At 39.8% G+C, this 21,469-nt stretch overlaps 1 protein-coding gene across 8 annotated transcripts in view; it reads right to left on the bottom strand.

Annotated features, from left to right (window-relative positions):
- Positions 1-21,469, bottom strand: part of SPIRE1 (spire type actin nucleation factor 1) — a 239,529-nt gene continuing 218,060 nt past the window's right edge. For 5 of the 8 annotated variants that reach the window (XM_071208408.1, XM_058277274.1, XM_058277273.2 and 2 more), the window contains 8 exons: positions 15,107-15,200; positions 13,141-13,283; positions 10,803-10,976; positions 6,810-6,947; positions 6,176-6,246; positions 5,619-5,646; positions 5,385-5,521; positions 1-3,258 (listed from right to left, as the gene is read on the bottom strand). In XM_071208408.1, coding sequence (XP_071064509.1) covers positions 3,000-3,258; positions 5,385-5,521; positions 5,619-5,646; positions 6,176-6,246; positions 6,810-6,947; positions 10,803-10,976; positions 13,141-13,283; positions 15,107-15,200 — 1,044 coding nt within the window. In that variant the 3' untranslated portion in view covers positions 1-2,999. The remainder of the gene's footprint in view (positions 3,259-5,384; positions 5,522-5,618; positions 5,647-6,175; positions 6,247-6,809; positions 6,948-10,802; positions 10,977-13,140; positions 13,284-15,106; positions 15,201-21,469) is intronic. The other 3 variants (XM_058277279.1, XM_058277276.1, XM_058277275.1) reach the window with 1 other exon arrangement.

Here is a 21,469-nt window from a genome sequence, read left to right as displayed (position 1 = left end):
TATGATGGAAAGCCATTTTATTTTTCCCTAGGTAATTTGTAAAATAAAAGACTTTAATGGAAAATGTTTAGTACCGTCATGTCACCCTGAATGCCAGCAATATCTTGAGTTCTATACACTCATTAGTACACATTTCTTCATGGCCCTTCAACAGTTTTGTGTGTACAAAATTTTCTGCTATTTTGCTTTAGCAAATAGCAACAAAATTTAAAAGCTTTCAAGTCTCCTCTGTGACACCTAAAATCAAGCCCTATATTAATACAGCTAAAAAAATAAGAGCCTTAAAAATTCTTAGTATGGGTTCATGAAGCTAACCACATCATGTCTTTAAACTTAAGTCATTTAAAAAATTGCTACATGACAACCTTCTGGTTTAATTTCAAAGACAGGACTTGAAACCTAGCAAGACTGTTAAATCAATGTACATATATATCAATTACTTGATTCAATTTTTGCCTGGGAAGAGTTAATTCCAATTGTCCAACGAATGAATGCCTTTCAAATATTAATAAATATATTACAATATTTACAAGCATTCACATATATTCTGATGTTGATAGAGAGTTAAATGATGGGGAGGGAAACAAAGCTCTCCCAACAGGGAGACCAAAAGGAACTGGCTTGGCCCTGGAATGAATTAGAGTTAAGAGTAAAGAAGGAGAAAAGGGTGACCCTCAAATATGCACATATTGACCTAAGACATATCAGACTCCAAATGACACCAGCCCGCTACGACTTGTTTTTTGGATCAGAGGTAAACACTGAACAGCAAGGGACCACAAGGAAGAGGAACACTGCCAAGATACATTATCTTATAGAAGAATGAGAGGCTGTGCCTACAGTCACACTAGGATAAGTGTTTTCAAGTGGGGGTGCATGTCATGGACAAGAGAGGGTTAAATTTAAGGATTTGTTTTGGCACCAAAAAGCAATGGTAAGTTGATTTCTACAATTTTAACCATGCCACGTGCCCTTTTCCTTCACTGTTTCAGCAAACATGCTGTCCACTCGCTCTCTCTGAGGGCCAGTTACTAAAGACTCGACATTCTGACACTCTGGTAAGAGGGGCTCATGATGCTTAAATGGCTTACACAGCACTCTAAACCTGAAGAAGTGAAAGATATTTATGAAATACGTGCTTTGTGAATGTGAAACTCTAATTTTTAAGAGTTTAATAAAAATGTCAGTCATTATTTAAAAATACATTATCCTAGGTGCATGTTCATGTACAAATACCATTTCCTTTCTCTTGAACCCATTCCTGGTAGTCCTTTCAGAAGTTTCAGCCTGGGGCGAAAGTGTGTGGCTTCCACGTAACTATTGGGAGTATAAAGTTCAAATAGTTTCTTGGAAACTTTTATAAGTGAGATTCACCCAATATAATTTTTAAAGTCCTTAAACGAGTCTTTAAAAGAATTTAAACATTCTATAACCAATACAGGATTCCCTGTGAGCCACCTTTACATGCACAAACGGATGAACTGTTACCATGCATTATTTTAGTCAACGGGCAAAAGTTTATTTTGTAAGTAAAAGTAATTTTAAGTTATTTACTAAACTGGAAATCTCAATCCATTAAAAGCTCCTACCAGAGCAGTTCTGAGGTATTGCTGTTACTTTACTGCAGAAACGTTGCTGTGATGTGACATAGTGTGATATGCAACTGTCATGCCTTTCAGTAGCTGGTACCGTCAGAATGTTGACCAGAGATGGGTCCAACAGCCGTCAGGAAATTATGGTGTACATGCATTAAGTGATGTCCTAAACATTAATGGCAACTGCACTGACTGGTCATTGCCAAGCATGTTAAAGTAGAACCCATACTATGGACCAGGCAAGCTGAGAAACTTCAGGTATACAAAGCCACCTCTCCAAGCTATGGTCATCAATACCTAACCTACTCAACGCAGGTCACTTACAAGGAAACTAGTGCAAAAAAGGCATCTGAAAAGCTTGTCAGTGTCAGCAGGTTTTCTTGCAATTGTAAAACAGCTACACAATCTTTTTCTTTAAAACTCATTTATAAAAATAATTTCAGATTGAGACCTTTAGGTACCAAATTGTAGCTTAACTGGCCGTCATGGTGGCTGCATTATAAAGTTACAAAAATGTAGTGACGAAGCTTGAGCTCCAGCTCCCTCCCTGCAGGTGGCACGCTGGCGGTCTAGGCTGTCACCACCCTGTTCACAGGCAGCCAGAACACTCTCTCCTCGACAGCACTTCAGCCTTTCTTTGCCCTGAAACTCCCACAACAACACTTTAATTCTTAGACGTCCATGATAAAGCTACTAGTCAGGACGATACATTCAAGATAAGGGCCGAGAGGTGACAGCACTGGGCAAACACAGTGGCTCAGGGGAGCGGGCCACCCATGGGGGCCTAGAGCTTGTTCAGATACTTTGCAAAGAATGCAGGCTTAAAGTCCCGCGTTTAACCTTCATCTCAGGACAGCAATAATTTACAAATCAGGTGGACAGTTTTAGCAAATACCACAAAGTTTTGTGCGGGGCTCCGCCTCCAGCTCTTTGGGGTCTGGGCGGCAGATCTGAGTTGGTGTGGACATTAAGGGAGGAACACTGTCAGAATGTCAGGTGCAAATGTCAATATGACTTACTGCTTAGAACTGTGCTAACATCAACGCTTTTGTGAGGATGATTTCTCAGGTGAGAAGCCTTGGCCTTAGTCAGAAAATTATTGGAGGAACAGTAAAGGACTGAACCAGGGAAAAAGTTTCTGGCCTCCAAATCCACACACACAACAAAAGCAAGTTTCAAACTAATGTCCTCTCTCAGTGCAAATGAGCAAGAGGCTGACCTGGCCCGTATCATCGATCGCTGTGAACACAGCACTCAGTCTGCAGAACAATGTGATGCGGCAAACATCTGACCTAATGCAAATTTAAGCCTCTTAAATAAAACCACGGAAAGGAAAGACAGTCCAGTTCAGTGTTCCTGCACGCTGATGCTGACTGGACACAGAAGCAGCTGAAAGGCACAGGCTCAGATCTCGTTGATCGTCCTCTCGGAAGGGCAGTACTCCGAGGGGCCAGGGGAGGACACATAGAAAGACTGTGTCTTCCTTTTCAACCGGGCTCTTTTGTTGGCCAACACCAGGCTGCGCCGGCTTGAGCTGATGATGTCTGAGATAAACTTTTTGCAGTCTACACACACCTCCATAGTGCTCCAGTCCTCCACCAGCTCTTTAGGAAACTGCAGTTCTTCATCTGATTTGTCCACAGACTTCGATTTTGAGGAGAACCTGAAAACAAACCAAAACAAAACACACTCAGTATCATGACTTATCGTTCCACTACAATACTAAGACTAACTGTATAAAAAGTAAATTTTTTTTTTAAAAGATTTATTTTTATTTATTTAATTCCCCTCCCCTCCCCCGGTTGTCTGTTTTCTGTGTCTTTTTGCTGCGTCTTGTTTCTTTGTCCGCTTCTGTTGTCGTCAGCGGCACGGGAAGCGTGGGCGGCGCCATTCCTCGGCAGGCTGCTCCCTCCTTCGCGCTGGGCGGCTCTCCTTATGGGTGCACTCCTTGCATGTGGGGCTCCCCTACGCGGGGGACACCCCTGTGTGGCATGGCACTCCTTGCGCGCATCAGCACTGCGCGTGGGCCAGCTCCACACGGGTCAAGGAGGCCCGGGGCTTGAAGCGCGGACCACCTCCCATGTGGTAGACGGACGCCCTAACCACTGGGCCAAAGTCCGTTTCCCTAAAAAGTAAATTTGATGTCCAAGCTTTATGCAATGGGTGAGAATGATTTGACCATTTCATGTTTTCTGAAGAGGAATTTCTCATCAGAGACAAGGTTCAGAAATATACGTATATTTTTTATCACCCCCTGCCCTTGTGGCTTTTTGCATGCTGTCTGCTCTTTGTGTCCATTCACCGTGCGCTCTTCTGTGTTTTCGCTTGTCTCCCTTTTTTGTTGTGTCACCTTGCTGGGTTGGCTCTGCATGGTGCTTGCGGGCTGGACGGCGCTCTGTGGCATCTACAGGCGGGGCGGCGCTCCGCGGCGTGCAGGCCAGCCTGCCTTCACAAGGAGGCCCCAGGACACGAACCCAGGGCCTCCCATATGGTAGACGGGAGCCCAACTGATTGAGCCACAGCCGCTTCCCCAGAAATATTTTTTAAAAGGAGCCAGGAAATATGTTTTATTAAGAAATAATAATACCAAACTCTTGGTCCTTCTAAAATGTTTGGAAAATAGGGTCTTCTGGATATTCACCTGATTGTCACCCATATATGGATTGTGAATTTTAACAGCTCAGATGAAACAAAGTACAAGTTGCTCAAGTTCTACTGATGATTCACCAGGTACTTCACCTCCTTTCTTCAGTCACCCAATGGCCAAGTGTCATGATCAATGAAGATTTGTTAACTGTATAGTGGGCTGGACTACAGGAAACTGGTAAATTTACCTTAATCCCATGACACATTTGAAAAATTTATCTTCTGGTTAGCTTTCTTGTCATTCATGTATTTATCAAGTATGTCTCCCCATTCCCCAAAATTCTCTGTATTTGGGTGCTGGGTTACTTGGATTCCAGAGAGCCGGATTTATCTATACCAACATCATAATTAATGTTTTTGATGAGAGGTATCATCAATTCATTCACTATTTTAATTAAACCAAACAGGAATGTAACTAGTAACCTGCAGGAGAAGAAAATATAATCTGTGTATGTTCAGAGTAGGGACAGAAAGATGACTAGCCTAGGGTATGGTCTGCCCGAGTCCACTGAGGACAACTCACAAGCAAACGTGATGATGCAGAGGAGAGCTGAAAGCACCAGCAGGGCCCACACCTCCCTCTCTCGTAGTGCCCGCTGGGTGTAAAAGCCTGACCCCTCAGCCCTGCCAGCGTGACGGCCAGAGCTGGCTGACTCCCTCCGTCTTTCTTAAAGAACTGAACTAACCCTACCTGCATTCCACGGAAAGGGATTGCTACACAGGCAATTCTTTTCTTTATATTGATAGTTCTGGATATAAAGCTTTATTCCTGCCTTTACAATAGTAAACCAAAGGTACTGCAGATTGTTGAAAACACAGCAACTAGAGAAGGATTAGACTGTTATGTATAAGTTTTCAACTACACTGAAAACAAGGTCAGTTTTTAAAGATGACTTTAAAGGACAAAATTATTTTTAAAGTAGGAAAAATATAAACTATGAGATTAAGGTGTCCTTCAAGTAGAGAGCCATTCTCTCTTGGTAAGCTACCCTTAGGTAAGTTTTAGAGATTTGTTTGCAAGTCAAAACCAATTATATTAAAATCAACTGACCAGCCCCTACTCAAACCGAAACCATCACCGTCTTCCAAAGGAATATACTTCTCTTCCCCGGGATGCTTGGACGCCCTGGGCCCCTCGCTCACCTGGCAATGCCCCGAAGTGGCCGATGATGGCTAGTGGAGGGTTTTTCTGGCTTCATAAAACTTTCTCCTCTTTGCAAGGCAGAAGGTCCCAAAGAAAAGATTGGAAGAGTGGAGTATGGCTTTGATGGCAGTCGCATCTATTATCCCAAAATAAAACCAAGAATGAGCAGTACTGTTGCAGATGCATAATCATTAGAGTTAATACAAGTTATAATTTAACCAAGCTTCGCTTACCTTTTTGCAACACTGTGAGCACACTGGCCTGTATACAAAATCAAAAGTATTACTCGGTATGATACATGGATGGGATTTGAGAGTTAGAGAAATTAACAGTTGTGTGGCTGTGAATTTCTACATTAAACTGCAAAATCTCTCTGGTTCTTCTCGCAGAATGTAACAATTTGGTATGACTGTGGACTGCCAAAAGACACTTAATCTGTAAAACTTGGCTTTTGTATTATCACATTATATCCTATAGAAGGATCAACTTGTATCTGTTTGAAATTTTCTTATTTTGGCTACCCAGGGATCATATGATGTCTTCTGTTCAAACATGACATATTATTATTTGAATTAATCTTACTTATGTAAAAGAAATAATGTTCAGACAAATATGTTCCAAGTGTCTGATCCACTTTTTGGAAGAAATCAATATTTCTAAGCCTCAAAGATAACGTGAAATAATGCAATAGAATGGGTCAAATCTCGAAAAATGATGAAAAATTACAGTTAATAGGTATTTATTTCACTACTGTTAAATCTATCTTTCCATTAATTACAAAATACCTTACCTCTTACAGAATTGACAGGTATAAGACCAGGTGAAGAAGGAAAATCGCCTGGTTCGGCAACAAAAGCAGAGCTAAAATTGCAAATTTAAAAGGAGATAGAAAGCATCAATAGTTAATGTCCTAGTTTACATAGTTTTGAATACACTTTAATTTACATATGGGGGAAATACGGTAGACAAGAGGAGGAAGAAAACTCAAAAACCCTATGTTTATGTTTGGCTCTGTGATGTTATAACTGGCCCCTTATTAACTACTTTACTTTACAAGATAAAGGCCACAGCTCTCAAGTGCACCACTGTCATGGAAACACTCTGAAGAAGGTCTGAAAATGGCTGTTTCTCAGATATATTTTCTGTGTCCTTTGAAAGTATGAGGACTAAACGCAGACAGGTATTATGAAGGTACACATTATTTATTATGGCTGTTTTTAAACATTCCATATTTTTATTTCTATGGGAGGAACAAAAAAAATGAGCAAGGCAGACAGAGGAACTGTCTGTTGACACACAAACAGCTTCTCTCCTAAAATGCACCACAGCCCTGTGCCTTCTGGCTGACAGCTCTCTTAGGAGACGGTCTCTCTGACTGTTTACCTTTCTAACTCTTCCGATTAATCAACTCTAAACAGTGATACCTTTCCTTTTTTCAGAGCAGTGTAGACATCTTTATACTGTTGGTATTTTTCCAGCTCTGCTTTCACCAGGACCTGACGAATATGCATCACTTCCTCCACAGTCAGAGCGAGGCATTCCACTGGATAGCAGAATTCCTCCTGAAATTCAAAATTCCGCAAGTAAGAAACATCTATCTCTCTGAACTGGAATTGCAAAATTTCCCTCAGATCAGACACCTCGTTAGTAGTTTCAGAGAAGAAAAGCTTCCCAATGAAAACTGGTACAGCTTTGGCTTACTCTTGGGCACCAAGTAATTTTTAAATACAATAAGATAACAGCAGAAAATGTCTGTTGAACATATGAAGCAATTATAGTCTATCAAAATTCCCAGTAAATGAAAGTTCCTGGTATTTGCTCAGATAGCTTATGACTCCAATCCATTAAGTGGAGCTATGTATTTATACACTGAATCTTGAAAAAACTTTTTTTTGTTTTAAACCAGTTTTGTGTCCGTTTTATCCTATGAATGCACAAAGACATTACTTAGTGTTGTGTTTTAAACTCTATGCTGGGAGATAAATAGCAAATCTATAAGATTGGTACTGATTTAAGGACTGGTTTGTGGTACCCAGAATAGCCAAGAGGAGATAGTTAGTAATTTATACCGAGCAGCCTTAGTTAGTGGTCAGTTACATCAGCACACCTTGAAAACTCCTAGTGGTATGAGCAGAATTTGAACTTGAAACTATGGGTGCTGTTTACATTCGAAAGGCACACTACACAGCCTGGCCCCACAGTTACCCAGATGGGTTGCTGTTACTTTTAAACAAGTGCTGGATGCAGAGCCAGCACTGGGCAGACCTGGGGGCAGTTCCATGAATATTTATGCAAGGCTGATGTAACTGAGCCCACTGAATACAGAGTCTTGCGCCCATCTGCCCGCCTCCGGCCTGCGTTTTGATTGGATCGATCGCAGAAAGACAGAGCGGTCCTGTGCAACCGTCCTGGTGCCTCACAAGGGCCATTGTGGTGGTGACACCGAGACTTATGTTCTCAGTGCAGGCACATTCCGATCCACTCCCCCACACACAACAGCGCTGCTCGCAGGCATTCTGGAAACCGAATAAGCCAAATAAGAAAGCAAGGGACTATGAATGAAGTCAGTTTATGGAGTTTTAATGTTCGGTTCTGTCTTTCAGTCAGAGAAAAGTAAAAACACATCTATGTTGCAAACTTGACAAACATTAGCATTTACTAAAATTTATAGTTTTAAAGAACTACGGCTAATAAGCCGTACACTAAAGATTAAATTTGCATAAAATGTTTGGGGAAAAAAATCCTGCAATTGAATTTTTAAGATAAGGAGCTTAGTAAATGGAGGGTGAGAGGGATAGTTTGTTAGTTTGTTTAGAAAGACTTCATCATTTACTTAGATGCACAAAATACTTAAAAAAAAAAACACAACAAAACAATTATCACACAACTTGTTCTTTCAATGGGAAAAGCCTTCAAAGATAATAGGATTAAATTGGCATGTTCACTCTGTCCTCTGTTTTGTTCCACTCTGAGAAAAGTGTCAAGAGGGAACAAAGGAACTGCCCTTTGAAGGTTAGGCACAAGGGTAAGCACTGCTGGCTGAAAACACTTTAAGGACAGCCTTTTGCACAGTTCAGAAGTGTTCCTGCTACTGTTTTTATTCATCAGTGATAAATATGACTGTGGTATATTTTTGCAGACAAAACTGCTGAGTTGCAACAAAGTAATGTATTAATCTAGCAAAAAAAACCTGATAATAACTAACCGAGAGTTGTTATTGTGCCTGTTAAGAAGACAGTAAATAAATAGTGCCAATTTAATTTACTTTATAACTAGGAGACCTGGGCTGGCAAACATTTCAGGTAGACTAGTAATTCTTTTTTGTTTGCAGGGATATATTTAACACACACAATACATCTGAAAGCTGTACTTTCCTCTCTTCAGTCTTACAAAAGGGCTTAGTTAAGCATACCGCTTTGAACCATGTGCAAATATAGTACTTTAGAGGAAATAGTAAGAAAGTATGGGGTTTTCTTGGTTTTCTTGTTTTTGTTTTTCTTTTTGGTAAAACAGACTACCCTTTAGTAAAATAATTTTCATGAAGTCAAATGCTAATGTTTTAATTTGGAGCTTTCCCAAGGACAACAAAGCTTTAATGCAACATGAAAGGAAATGACAAATAGTTTCTAAAATAATTTTTAACCATTTTATTTTTCAATTGAGAGAAAGTATTAATTCAATGTCCCCAGAGCCAAATTAAACGTTAACAGATCTTGCTGAGATACTAATGCTCCAAAACGTAGAGAGCTCTCTGGGCGGGACCAGGCCAGCAGCCCTTCCCCCAGCACACTGTGCTTAGTCGCCCGGAGCCAGCACCAGGCTCACTCCAGGGCCGAGGCTGCTGAAGAGGTTGAGGGCTGTCTTCCACAACTCTCCTGCCCTTGCTCCTCTGTGTGTAAATGTGACTTCCACATTTAGCAAAGGAAAGCTGAACAAAATTTCAATATGCTATGGAGCTGACGGACCTGTAGCGCGTCCCTTGATATATGTCATTACAATTGCTGTTTTTATTCAATATTTTGGTTACACTTTACCATTCAAAAGGGGTGAATTAGGAGACACACAGATTACTGATCATAGCTTATAAATTCAGTTATTGATCCAGAGGAATGGGAAGAGTCATGTTTTATATAGTGGTATTGATAAGCAACAACGTCATAATTAAGTAGCAGATATTTTAAAATTATCCAAACAACCATTGGTTTTTTGAGTTTTTAATAAACTAAAGGAAGCCAAACTTAAGTAAAAATAGCAAGTATTTAGTTTAATTACTTTTCTTTTTCTTCAAGGTCAATTTTAAAACTCAAAGTGATGGATCTCTTTGCCTAAAGTCATATGTGGATTTGGTGTGCGAGTATCTCTGTGTAGGAAGGGCTGATAATAAAGATGCTGGTCGAGTAGGAGCAGGGACAGGAGACAAAGTCATCCCTGCCACGACCTAATATTCCGCCCAAATGGCCAGATCTGAAGTAGGAAAAACCACTGAGCTTCACCCTGGACTTCATAAAAAATAAGCAGAAAAAGGAATTGGCTGTATCTCATTCACATTCAGAGTCTCCTTTTAAAAACAAGACTGTCAACAAAGAGTAACAAAGAAACCAGCTGCTTCATTTGTCAAGGGCCTATTTTATAAACAGAGGCCGCTGAGAAGCACGTAGAGAACCTGTAACCGGGGAACAGGCAGCCCACGACGGACACTGCTCTGTGGCTCCTGTTACACAGGGCACAAAACAACAAGATAGGTCCAAGGGCTTTTTTTATTTCCTTTGAGTTTGGAAACTGTTACACTTTCTTCAACAATGTGAAGGTGCAAATAATAGTAGAATACATCCTGTGTAAAAATCTTAAAAAAACAACAAATGCAGATATATTTAAACTATTTTAAATAACCATATTAATAAAAAGAAAACTCAAAATTTCTTTCTCCAGAGAAGCAAAGTGGGTTGTTGTAAAAACCATACCACAGGTGATGGGGAAGGAAAAGCTCCCTAAATCCAGAGGTGGCACATTCTATGAGGACACAGCCCCTCAAGACCATGGCTCACTGGAAAGGACACGACAGGGTCAGGGCAGGGGGCCTTGCGAGCTGGAGGGGTGGTGGGGCTCAAGGGAGAGCAAGGCAGGGAGAGGAGGAGGCGTTCCTCCAGGGCACGGCACAGTTAGGCCACTCAGAGAAACAAACATTCCCAGGCCCTTTCATCTGATGCTGCATTTTGAGTTTGTTGTCCTTTCAGAGTCATTCTCCTCTCAGCTGAGACCTGTGGTGTGATCTAAGCATCCTACAAAAGATCTGAATCAATAAGAAGCAGAGTGCCCATCTAAGCTGTTAATTCTTGCAGAGTGCTGTAGTTGAGGTATCACTGTCAAAGAGATACAGAAAGTAAAATAATTCCCAGAACCAGCAGAAAGAGGCCAACCTTTGCGGATTTCCACCTGCTGGTAAAAGCTCTCTCACATAGATAATACATAGCCCCTGCTACCCCAAACATGGCTGCTTCAAAAGGATGAGAGCTGAGCAGAGAAGCTGTTTGGATGGTAGAAAAAAGTGGTCGGAAAGGCGTCCTTGGCCATACACTGGTTATCCTAGGAACCTGAACAATAGATAAGGAAAAAGGAAAATGGCAGGGGGGAAAGAAAGGAGAAAACAATACTGACAAATAGTGATTACAGATCGTGAAAGAAAAACAAAACAAAAACCCTGTGGAGGACGTAATGGTCAATTCCGTCTGCGTGTGCGAGCCGACGTCCCGATCCATACACATCCAGTCAGTCATCAACACATGGAGGCGTTCCCTGAAATCTCAAGGTGCACACGGCAAAGACTGAAACTGAGGACTTTCCCAAATCGGCTATTCTTGTGAACACTAGGTCTCCTCCATGCAGCCTGCTGGGCGGCTGGACAGAGGCACTGCTCATCATAGAACAGCACATGGAAACACACCAGTGAGCTGGGTGCTCCCACCAGGAGGCAGGGACCTTTCACCCCTTGGTAGGCAATTGCCAGTTATTCGACCAAATGATGAAAAAAGTTACATTTCAACATTCTAAGAAAGAGAATGAAATACAACAAAAATAAAAAATTTCAAATAACAAAAGAACGTCTGCCATTTTCAGATGTGGGGTTATAGGTACAAAATGACAGCTTATTTTCTAAAATACAGTTAAACTTTTAAAATAATTATCACATTTTAATACTTACCAAGCTAGAGGGCATGTCCACAAAGTGTGATTTTTATGGCTTGCTCAAGATAAAGGCACTTCAAGGGAGTCACAGTCTTGTATGGACAACGTACCCCTTGCCCTTACAGACTAAACATACACAGTGGTAAGCAGAGGGGCTATCGGCTGCTGATTCCCCACAAATCAGTCCCCACTCTGATCATAGACCCTGGATATGGGCTGACAGTCTTTCTTGTGAGAACTTCTATGGTTAGCTGAAATGACTTTTGTAATTGATCCAATAATTTCTATCAATAATATTTTGTATTTAAGTCTGCCTCAATAATGATGTTGTATAATCACAAAGGCCAGGTACATAAGTGAATGACAAACTGTCATCAGCAGAAGCTGGGTGAAGAGAAGAAAATCCTAATTACAGACATTAAAAAAAAAGTCACGGAAGTGTTACCTCTCATGTATTTTTAAGTTGTGACAATAAGTATATTTTACTAAAGCAACAACTTATTTACATTAACAAAAGTCTTCAAATTTTAAAGTTTGAATTTGCCTGGTTGGAGTTCTGCTTTTATGTTGATAAACCAAGTTTCTATTTCCTCAAATGACAGTGTTTCAGTAATTATTTAGGAGTTAGAAGAATTCTATCAGGAAAGGCCATAAAATCATTAGTTCTTTGATTATTCTGTTTTGCAATAAGGATGATTTAACATATTTCAACACAATAAGCTCAATGTAAACTGTGTCTTCATTATAACCATACTATCTCCCTCTACTTTGTCTTCTTGTTTCTCTCCCAGGAGGAGAGAATATCTGCTGTTGCTTCATTTGAACCCCTGATGATTCATTACAGCCTAAAAGAAATTGACTAAACATATTCCAGTGTTTTTAATTCATGAGTATGTGAAAAAAAAATTATATAATAGACTATGGATAGAATTATTGATTCTAGCCTTGCATCTCGCCTGCAACTATTTCTAAAGGAAAGTGGGGCTACAGGAATGTTTATGGACCTCCTTTAGCTAGTGGATCTGGTGAATCTTCCTTGGCAAGGGGCAAAGTGGGCTCTGTTCCAGTGTTCTGAGAAGTATCCACCAAGTAAACCTGGAAATATCTAGAAAGCAGCAAGTATCAACTTTGAACTCCAATATCAGAAAACATACTTGAAAACAATGTATAATGGTAATTGATGGATCAAAATTCTCCCCCTTTAGTTCTGCCTCAATAAAACAATCTATTGCAGTTGGACTTTGCTAAGAGTTTTTTCATTAAACTATTAACTTTTTAAGTGAATGAATATCCTTTGAAAAGGAAGAAAGTGTTTCTTTAATAAGAATCCATATTCTCAACTATTGATAAATGTTCCAGAAAAAAAGTACTCAAAATGAACAAAGACTGGACAAATTTCATTTAGGTTACTGTTAGGGTTTGTTTTCTTTAGCTATTAAAAAGAAATAAGGTTATTTAAGTTCATGTTAACCTTTGGAAGTATTTTCCTACATATCATCTTCCCAAGAAAGCAAATGATTCTTTGCTTTCTAACTAATCCTTAAGCTACCACGCAGTCTTTCAGTTACTTACAAGAGATCGGGAACTCTGCTTGGATGGTGGCAGAAACTGCCTCACATTAGTTGGTGTTTCCTTTTCAATGGAATGTCGTCTCTGCGGTGGCTGCCGCCTCTCTGGCTGGGGTGTTGATGATATGGGCAAGAATTTCGGAGGCTCTAAAGATTTAACCAAATGAAAACAAATAAAAAAAAAAACTCAAAAATTTCAACTTTTCTAATAGAAAATCCTTCATCATTTGTGATGAACACTGCAGTCCAGAAGACGTGTTTATTTCATTGGAGAGGTGTATTAAGATGGCATCCTTAGGGCAGGGGTTCTTAACAAGGGGCCCGTGAGCTTGAAATGAAATTCGAAGAAACATTTTTCTTGTGGGGACATGTTGGTGTAGGTGTGATACATTTATTAAATAATACATAGTATAGTGTGGACTTGGTAAGGGGTCTATGGTTTTCACCTGACTGCTAAAAGGTCTGTGGAATAAAAAGGTTAAGAACCCTGCCTTAGGGGGAGACTCTGAGGACTGTTATAAAAGAATCCTTGAGATAAACTTCCTACAGAACTAGCCAGGAAAAAGGAAAACAAATATTCAATGCTTTTAATATTCATTCAAATTCATACATAAAAACACAGAATAAGCATTGTCTTAGATTTATACATACAAATGCCCTCTTGCTACTTTCCCAAGAATTTTGCATTTAAAGAATCTTAGGCATTAGTTTAAAAATATGTAAGCTACTTTCCCAAGAAATTTGCATTTAAAGAATCTTAGGCATTAGTTTAAAAATATGTGAAAGTGCATATTCTGTGGCAAAAATACTCCCAAATTATTCCAAAATTCTCAAGTATACCCTCTTATTTTCTCACTTTTAAAGAGAAAATAAGAAAACTTTTCCTGCTACATGTTTATCATGACTTCTTCATCATTAGGTTTAAATAAAGCTCTATTTAAATTTCAAAAAAATAAACGTCAGCTTTGATGCTAATAGTGTGCTCTCCTCTGCCTAATCATACTTTAGGACAGGGTTTAAAAGGAGAATGTTTTAGGGTCTGAAAGGTTCTAGATTCACATTTTGAAAAAATAAGGACAAAACTGGAAATAAATTATGCTGCCAGAATTTTATTTAATACTTCCTCCCATATCTGCAAAGTAAGGCTGCTTCATGTAGTAGGTATAGGGAAGTGAAACTCAACACAAAGCTAAATATGATCCATGTATTTGGACTGTTCCACCAAAAGCAACCACTAAAGGAAAACAAAACATGTAATTTCCATAGTCAAGAAAAGATAAAGAAACTCATTATTTGATTTAATTGGGTCCCTATAAAATGTAATAGGCATGACCAAATAATAATTACAGATAAAACCAAGGTCAGCTCTTACTGTTTTTATAGAATTTTAACCACTAAAACCTCTGTGGGTATGGGAAATGAAATCAATGTCTAAAAGTATATTATATAATATATAATTAATTTTAATCTTTCATAATGATCCTAAAAATTAAAAAATTCTTAAAAGTATTTAGAAATCACTTAACTTCAGACATCTGTATTCAAAACCAACTGCCTGAAGAATCAAAGTTATTTTTACTGTCTACACATATACTTTGGGGTATGCGTGTGAGTATGTGAGGGATGATGATAAGTGCGATTATTTAGGTATTCTTGCTTAATTTAGGCAAATATAGAATTGCTCTAAATATATACACCTCTCTATCCATCTATCTATCAGTTGAGTTATTCCCCACAACTAGAAACAAAATTTTATCTGTGAACACAAATCTGACTGACGTATTCTAAGTTAAGAGCCTGAGGCCCGGTTACCAGTTTAGCTCTATATTATGATATAACCCTAGGGAAAGAACTGAATCTTTCTAATCCTGACTAGTGAAACTCTCGGCTTCTTTCTTTCTACCCCAAATGGTCCCAGGGCACAGTGTGAGCCGCCTCTCAGTCAAGCGCTTTGGACCACGAACACTCACTCTTCTTGGTAGTCGTGGCGGCCTCCAGCAAGGGATCTTCCAGGAAGGAAGGAGAAACACTGCTGCTGCTGCTGGACTTGTGCACGGCTTCCTCCTGAGAAAGGAAGGCAGGAAGGGAGAGTTCTCACACACCAGGGCTCTCGCCCCTGATTCACAACTTGCTATTATTTACCTTACATGGTTATTTTACACCTTAACAGGGTATGGTTACCTTAACACAGGGCACCAATTGTAATGCTGATGGTTGCAACTGAAAGTAGGCTGCAGTGAGCAGGCCTGGGTCTCAGTGCTGGCATTGCCCTTTATTAGAGTGATGGGACACTGAGCAAGTTTCTTGTCTTTTTTCCCTATTTGCAAAAGAGAATATATATACTACTACTACCTTTATTATTGGAAAGATTAAGTGAGAAAATTGTTCAAAATGCTTAACACTTTACCTGGCATACAGTAAGAATAAATGGTGGCTATTATTATTATTATTATTAGAATATTTAACCATTTATTAAAGTGACAGACTAAGCTACATGAGGGCAGACTCTGTCAGTGTTGTCTATTGCTATATGCCTAGTACCAAACCCATCACTTAATAAGGAATAAATATTTATTGAATGAATGAATCCAAATAAATATTTCATGAAATGTCATATGAATCTAGATAAACATATTCATTGTGCCAAATAAATTTTTTATTCTTATCAGAGACCTTACTTTGTTTTACACTAGACCAAATGAGGTAGAATATTTGTCAAATATTTACTATCTACTATGTAACAAGAGGGATATATTAAGTAGAAGACAACTGATTTCTACTGTAATATCTGCAGAATACTGCTACATATTTCTAAGTACAGAAAAAAATTATGTGCATATACTCACCCATGACAATGTGGGATAGTGAAAATGTTCTTTGACCTAATTAGCTAAGGTGGCTTTAAGAATTAGTCATTCACTAAAACTGGCCTCACCTAAAACCTATTGCTGAAATCACTATTTTCAAACAAGCTATAATACAAAGGATTGAGTAAAAGAGTAAGAGAAGAAAAATGCTGTGTAAACCACACAGTTCTAACAAAGAACGTTTTGAACAGTAATGCTCCAGACTCTGGGACTTAACCATCAAGTAAAGCAAGAAGCCTTTATCCCAGATATAGTGTAGGTCATACAAATCTCCAAAAGGAGCTAGGGAGTAATTAGAAAGAGAACTTCCCACTCATAAAAGGTCAAAAGGAAATAAAAGCCAAGAGTCTCTTGCAGGAAAAAATATATAGAATATACCAAATTATTATCTAATGAGGTAGGTGCTATCCTAGATATAAACAGTAGAAACCACCCTCCTGCCCCATATATTTCAGCCCACCTTCCCTAGAAACATTTTAAAGTCTAATTTTACACGTTGTTAACTTTATTAGTGTTAAGGGAGAAACAGATCATGTTTTTTTTCTTCACAAGTAGAACCTAGTTGTAAAGTAAAATTCTGTATATTGAAAATATTATCACACTTATTTCCATAAGAGAAGAGTATTTCTGAGAAAGAAATAGCTCTAAAAACAGTCAAGATGAAGTCTTTTTGAAATACTGTTGCCATTTTTGCACCTCTCTACCCTGCTTAAAACATGTCGATGTTTAATTTTATAGTCAATGTGCCCCTTTCGATTTTACTTTGTATTTCAGGTCCTCTTCTTTTTTTTTGAGGTACCAGACTGGGGAATGAACCTGGTACCTTGTATGTGGGAACCCGGCACTCAACCACTGAGCCACATTGGCTCCCCTGAGTTGGTTTTTTCATTTGCTTGTTGTTTGTCTATTCGTTTGTTTTTAGGAGGAACTGGTAACTGTACACAGGACCTCCCACATGTGAAGCAGGCACTCAACTGCTTGAGCCATATTCGCTCCCTCCTGTCCTCTTTATGTGCATTTTGCTCATCAAAATGAGGAAAGCTGGGAAGTGGACTTGGCCCAGTGGATAGGGCATCCGCCTACCACATGGGAGGTCCACGGTTCAAACCCCAGGCCTCCTTGACCCATGTGGAGCTGGCCCATGCGCAGTGCTGATGCGCGCAAAGAGTACCCTGCCACGCAGGGGTGTCCCCCCGCTTAGGGGAACCCCATGCACAAGAAGTGTGCCCAGTAAGGAGAGCAGCCCAACGGGAAAGAAAGCACAGCCTGCCCAGGAATGGCGCCGCCCACACGGAGAGCTGACACAACAAGATGATGCAACAAAAAGAAACACAGATTTCCAGTGCCCCTGATAAGGATAGAAGCGGTCACAGAAGAACACACAGAGAATGGACACAGAGAACAGGCAACTGGCGGGGAGAGAAATAAATAAATAATAAATCTTAAAAAAAAAAATGAGGAAAACAGTTGAGGGGAGCTACACCGGCAGGGGTTTCTCTTTTCCTTCCTCACACCTCTTATTCAATGAACCCCTCTAAAACCTCAAAGGAGGATTTCCCACAACATTTTCCTATCTTTAAAATGACTGCTTAATGTTTGATGGCCTTGAAAATCCTCTAAAAGAAGCAAAGCAACTTAATCAGGAGGACTGCAACTTGCCAACCCCACTCTAATAAGGTATAAGAACCTAGGCAAACAATTTAACATTTCTGAGCATCTTTTTTTTTTTTTTCAGTCTATAAAAGAATGGGCATTTTTAGTTTCATTATTCCATCTCTCCATCATATACGGTCTGAGTACCATCTATGTGCCTGGAGATGTGCTCTGTTGTAAGTATACAAAGCTGGACAGGACTCTAATATCCCAGTGGAGTGTCACAATACAATACATTAAGTACTAAAATAGAAGCTTGAACAAGCTTCTGTTAAGCACAAAAAAAAACCCACTTGGGGGTTAAGATTGAAAGAAGATATGCAAATTGCTTAGAAGAGTGCCTGTCACATAGTAGGTGCCCCATAATTGTTGGTTAACTTGTTTTATCAAGTGCCTACTATGCGTTGGTCATGGTGCAACATGTTAGAGAAAGAGTCCAAATCCTCAAATTCACAAGCTAGAGGGGAGAGGAACAAGTCCATACTCAGAGAAGAGAGGTGAAACATGACTAGTGCTGAGAGGGCAGTATGCACGTGACAGCAGGGGAGAACAGAGAAGGGGTAGGTGTGTCTGGGAGGGTCAGTGTGGTTAAGGAGTGGTAAGGAACAGGAGGAGGGAGACAGCCTCTGCCAAGTCCCAGAGGCAGAAGAGAGCCTGGTGGACCCGACACCTGCGAATATTCTTTCATGTGGCTGAAATGCAGAGGCGATTGGATGAAACACAAGGCTGGAATGTGAGCAGGGACTGGATCACGAAGAACCCAGTGAAGATGCCTGCATTTTAATACTGAGGACAACTCATGGAAAGGCTATGTAGGAATGTCATGTGATTAGATTTGTGTATAGCATGAAAAAATCCACTTCCTAAAACAAACAAAAAACAAAAGTAGGTGGTTGGGTGGGATATTCTTGATGGCTTTTTCCAGTTCAAAAGTATACAATGAAAGTAAGGTTCTTTCCTGAATCTCCCTTCTCCAAGATAACACTAAAAACTTGCAGATATGGTTCTAGGGGAATTAAACTTTCAGTTTAGATGAAATTAAAGGTAACATCTTGATTTTTTGTTTTTGGCCTAATAAAGCTGAATGCTTTTATTTCATTCATTTTTTTTCCTTTCTTTTGAAATAATTTCAACTTGCAAGACAGTTGTATAAATAGTACAGAACCAATACAGAGAATTCCAACATATACCCCCTCTCCAGATACCCAGACCCACCAATTTCAATATTTTGCCACATTACTGCTGTATTATCTATCTATCCATCTTATCTATCAATTCATTTATCTATCTTTGTCTAACAATTTTCTAAACATTTGAGAGTAGGCTGTATCCTCATGCTCTTTGAACACATAATACTTGCACATACATTTTCCTAAGAACAAGGATACTAACTTACTTAACAACTTTATACATAGTTATCAAGTTCAAGAACCTTAACACTGATTTAAAGCTTTTGGTCTTTATATCAACAGTATCCCATTAATATCCTCTGGGGTCTGATCCAGGCTCGTGTATTGCTGCCTTTACTTGTCTCTTTAGTTGCTCTTTTTTTAAATTGTGGAAACATATATACATGAACTTTCCCACCTCATCCACTCCCAAAGACACCAGAATGTTCCCAACACACCAAACAGAAGTCCTACCATTACGCACTCTCTCTCCATTCTCCCTGCCCTGATCCCTGGTAATCTGTACCCTAGTGTCTGCCTCATGCTTGCATATTCTAGCTATTTCATGCAAGTAGAATCACTGTCCCTTTTTGTCTGGCTTATTTCATTCAACATGATATGTTCAAGATTCATCCATGCTGTAGCATGTATCAAAACTTCATCCCTTTTAAAGCTGAAGTAATATTCCTTTGTATGTATATACCACATTTTGTCTATCCATTCATCTGCTGGTGGACACTTGGGTTGCTTCCACCTTTTGGCTATTGTGAATAATGCCATTATGAACACTGGTGTACAGCTATCTGTCTGAGTCCCTGCTTTCAATTCTTTGGAGTATGTGCCCAGAAGTGGTATTGCCTGGACCTATGGTAGTCTACGTTTAATCTTCTGAGGGACTGCCAAGCTGTTTTCCACAGTGGCTGCATCATTTTACATTTCTACCAGGAATGCACGAGGGTTATTTCTCCATATTCTCGTCAGCGCTAATTATTGCATATATTTAAAATAGTAGCCATTCCAATGGGTGTACTCTTATGGTCATAGGTAAAGGTAGGAAAAGGGTACATTCAGAATGGTAAATTTTTGGTAGTTAGAAGTTCCACTCTCAATTTAAAAAGTATACATGCAAGACAAAACAACAACAAAAGAAAACTGGAGTATATGCATTTTTTAAAATGTTTTTTTGTATTAATAAAACACAAATAAGTAGTAAGGTCTGCAGTCAGAATCTGATATACCTTGCTTTTCACAATGGACACAAAGTACCTAGAAATGTTACAGGTGTAGAGAGTATTTTTAAATTTGTAAGTTATATGTAGCAATGAAAAATGTGTTATATATTTATGGTATTTTCTATAGTATTTGAACCATACAAAAAGCCACTACTACCACCGTTTCTGAACTGTTTGCTAGGTGTTCCAAGCACTGTTCTGGGTATTTTATTTTATTTTATTTTATTTTACTTATTTCTCTCCACTTATCCCTCCCCCTCCCCCCCAGTTGTCTGCTGTGTCCACTCGCTGTGCATTCTTCTGTGTCTGCTGCACTCTCGATGGCACCGGGAAACTGTGTCTCTTTTTTGTTGCATCATCTTGCTGCGTCAGCTCTCTGTGTGTGTGGCGCCACTCCTGGGTGGGCTACGTTTCTTTTCACGCGGGGCTGCTCTCCTTGCAGGGGGCACTCCTTGCACATGGGGCACCCCCATGCAGGGGCACCCGTGTGGACGGCACTCCTCGCGCACGGCAGCTCTGTGCATGGGCCAGCTCACCACACAGGTCAGGAGGCCCTGGGTATCGAACCCCAGACACTCCCGTATGGTAGACAGACACTCTATCAGTTGAGCCATGTCCGCTTCCCCCAGGTATTTCACATGGACAGGGAATCCTTGGGACATGATGAGGCAGTGGAGTGACTGTACCCCTTTATAAAGGATAAAACAGAAGCAAAGAGAGATTGGAAACCTTGTCCTCAGCCCCCCACATCACCAGGCAGCATGCTGCGATGTGTGTTCAGAGGGTCTGCCTATACTAAGTCCAGAAGTTGGTGGAGCGTGTCTGTGAGCTGGATATTATCTAAAATATAAAACTAAAGGTGGCCTATAATTAGACATTCTAGAGCCTCTCCACCTCCTTATAACTGTGAGTTCTACAGAAAGCCCTGAACCACATCCCATTTGCTCCACCAAAGGCTAGCCATGCTGCTTTATGCCAGCCAGATGCCAATTCTAGAAATTCTAGCATCATTACACTCCATTATCCTATAATAAGTGTAGACCAAGATAGCAACCCCCCACCACATAAGATATACAGATACATATATATATATACACACACACTTATACACACACTGACTCATGCATTCTCCAAGGTTAAAAGATACTCAGAGTTTGACGGAGTTTTAAAAAGGCTCATAAAGATTTCCTTTACTTTCTGAATTTTCTTATACTGGGCAAACACTGGATCCTCATACAGTTCTTCACTCAAGGGCAGAAATCTACAAACCACAGAGTCCTAAAGACCTAAGGACCTGAGGACAAAGTGGTTGCACTACACAAAACATAAAGAAAATTCTTTACCCCCACCCTGCCCTAGAAAACTTGATGGTGCACCCTCCACAGCTAGGAATGGGGAAAAGTTACATACAC

Source organism: Dasypus novemcinctus, chromosome 16 (genome assembly GCF_030445035.2).
Source record: "Dasypus novemcinctus isolate mDasNov1 chromosome 16, mDasNov1.1.hap2, whole genome shotgun sequence".
Classification (NCBI taxonomy): Eukaryota; Metazoa; Chordata; class Mammalia; order Cingulata; family Dasypodidae; genus Dasypus; species Dasypus novemcinctus.
The sequence above is the reverse complement of the archived record's forward strand: the minus strand, read 5'-3'. Positions and strand labels throughout refer to the sequence as shown.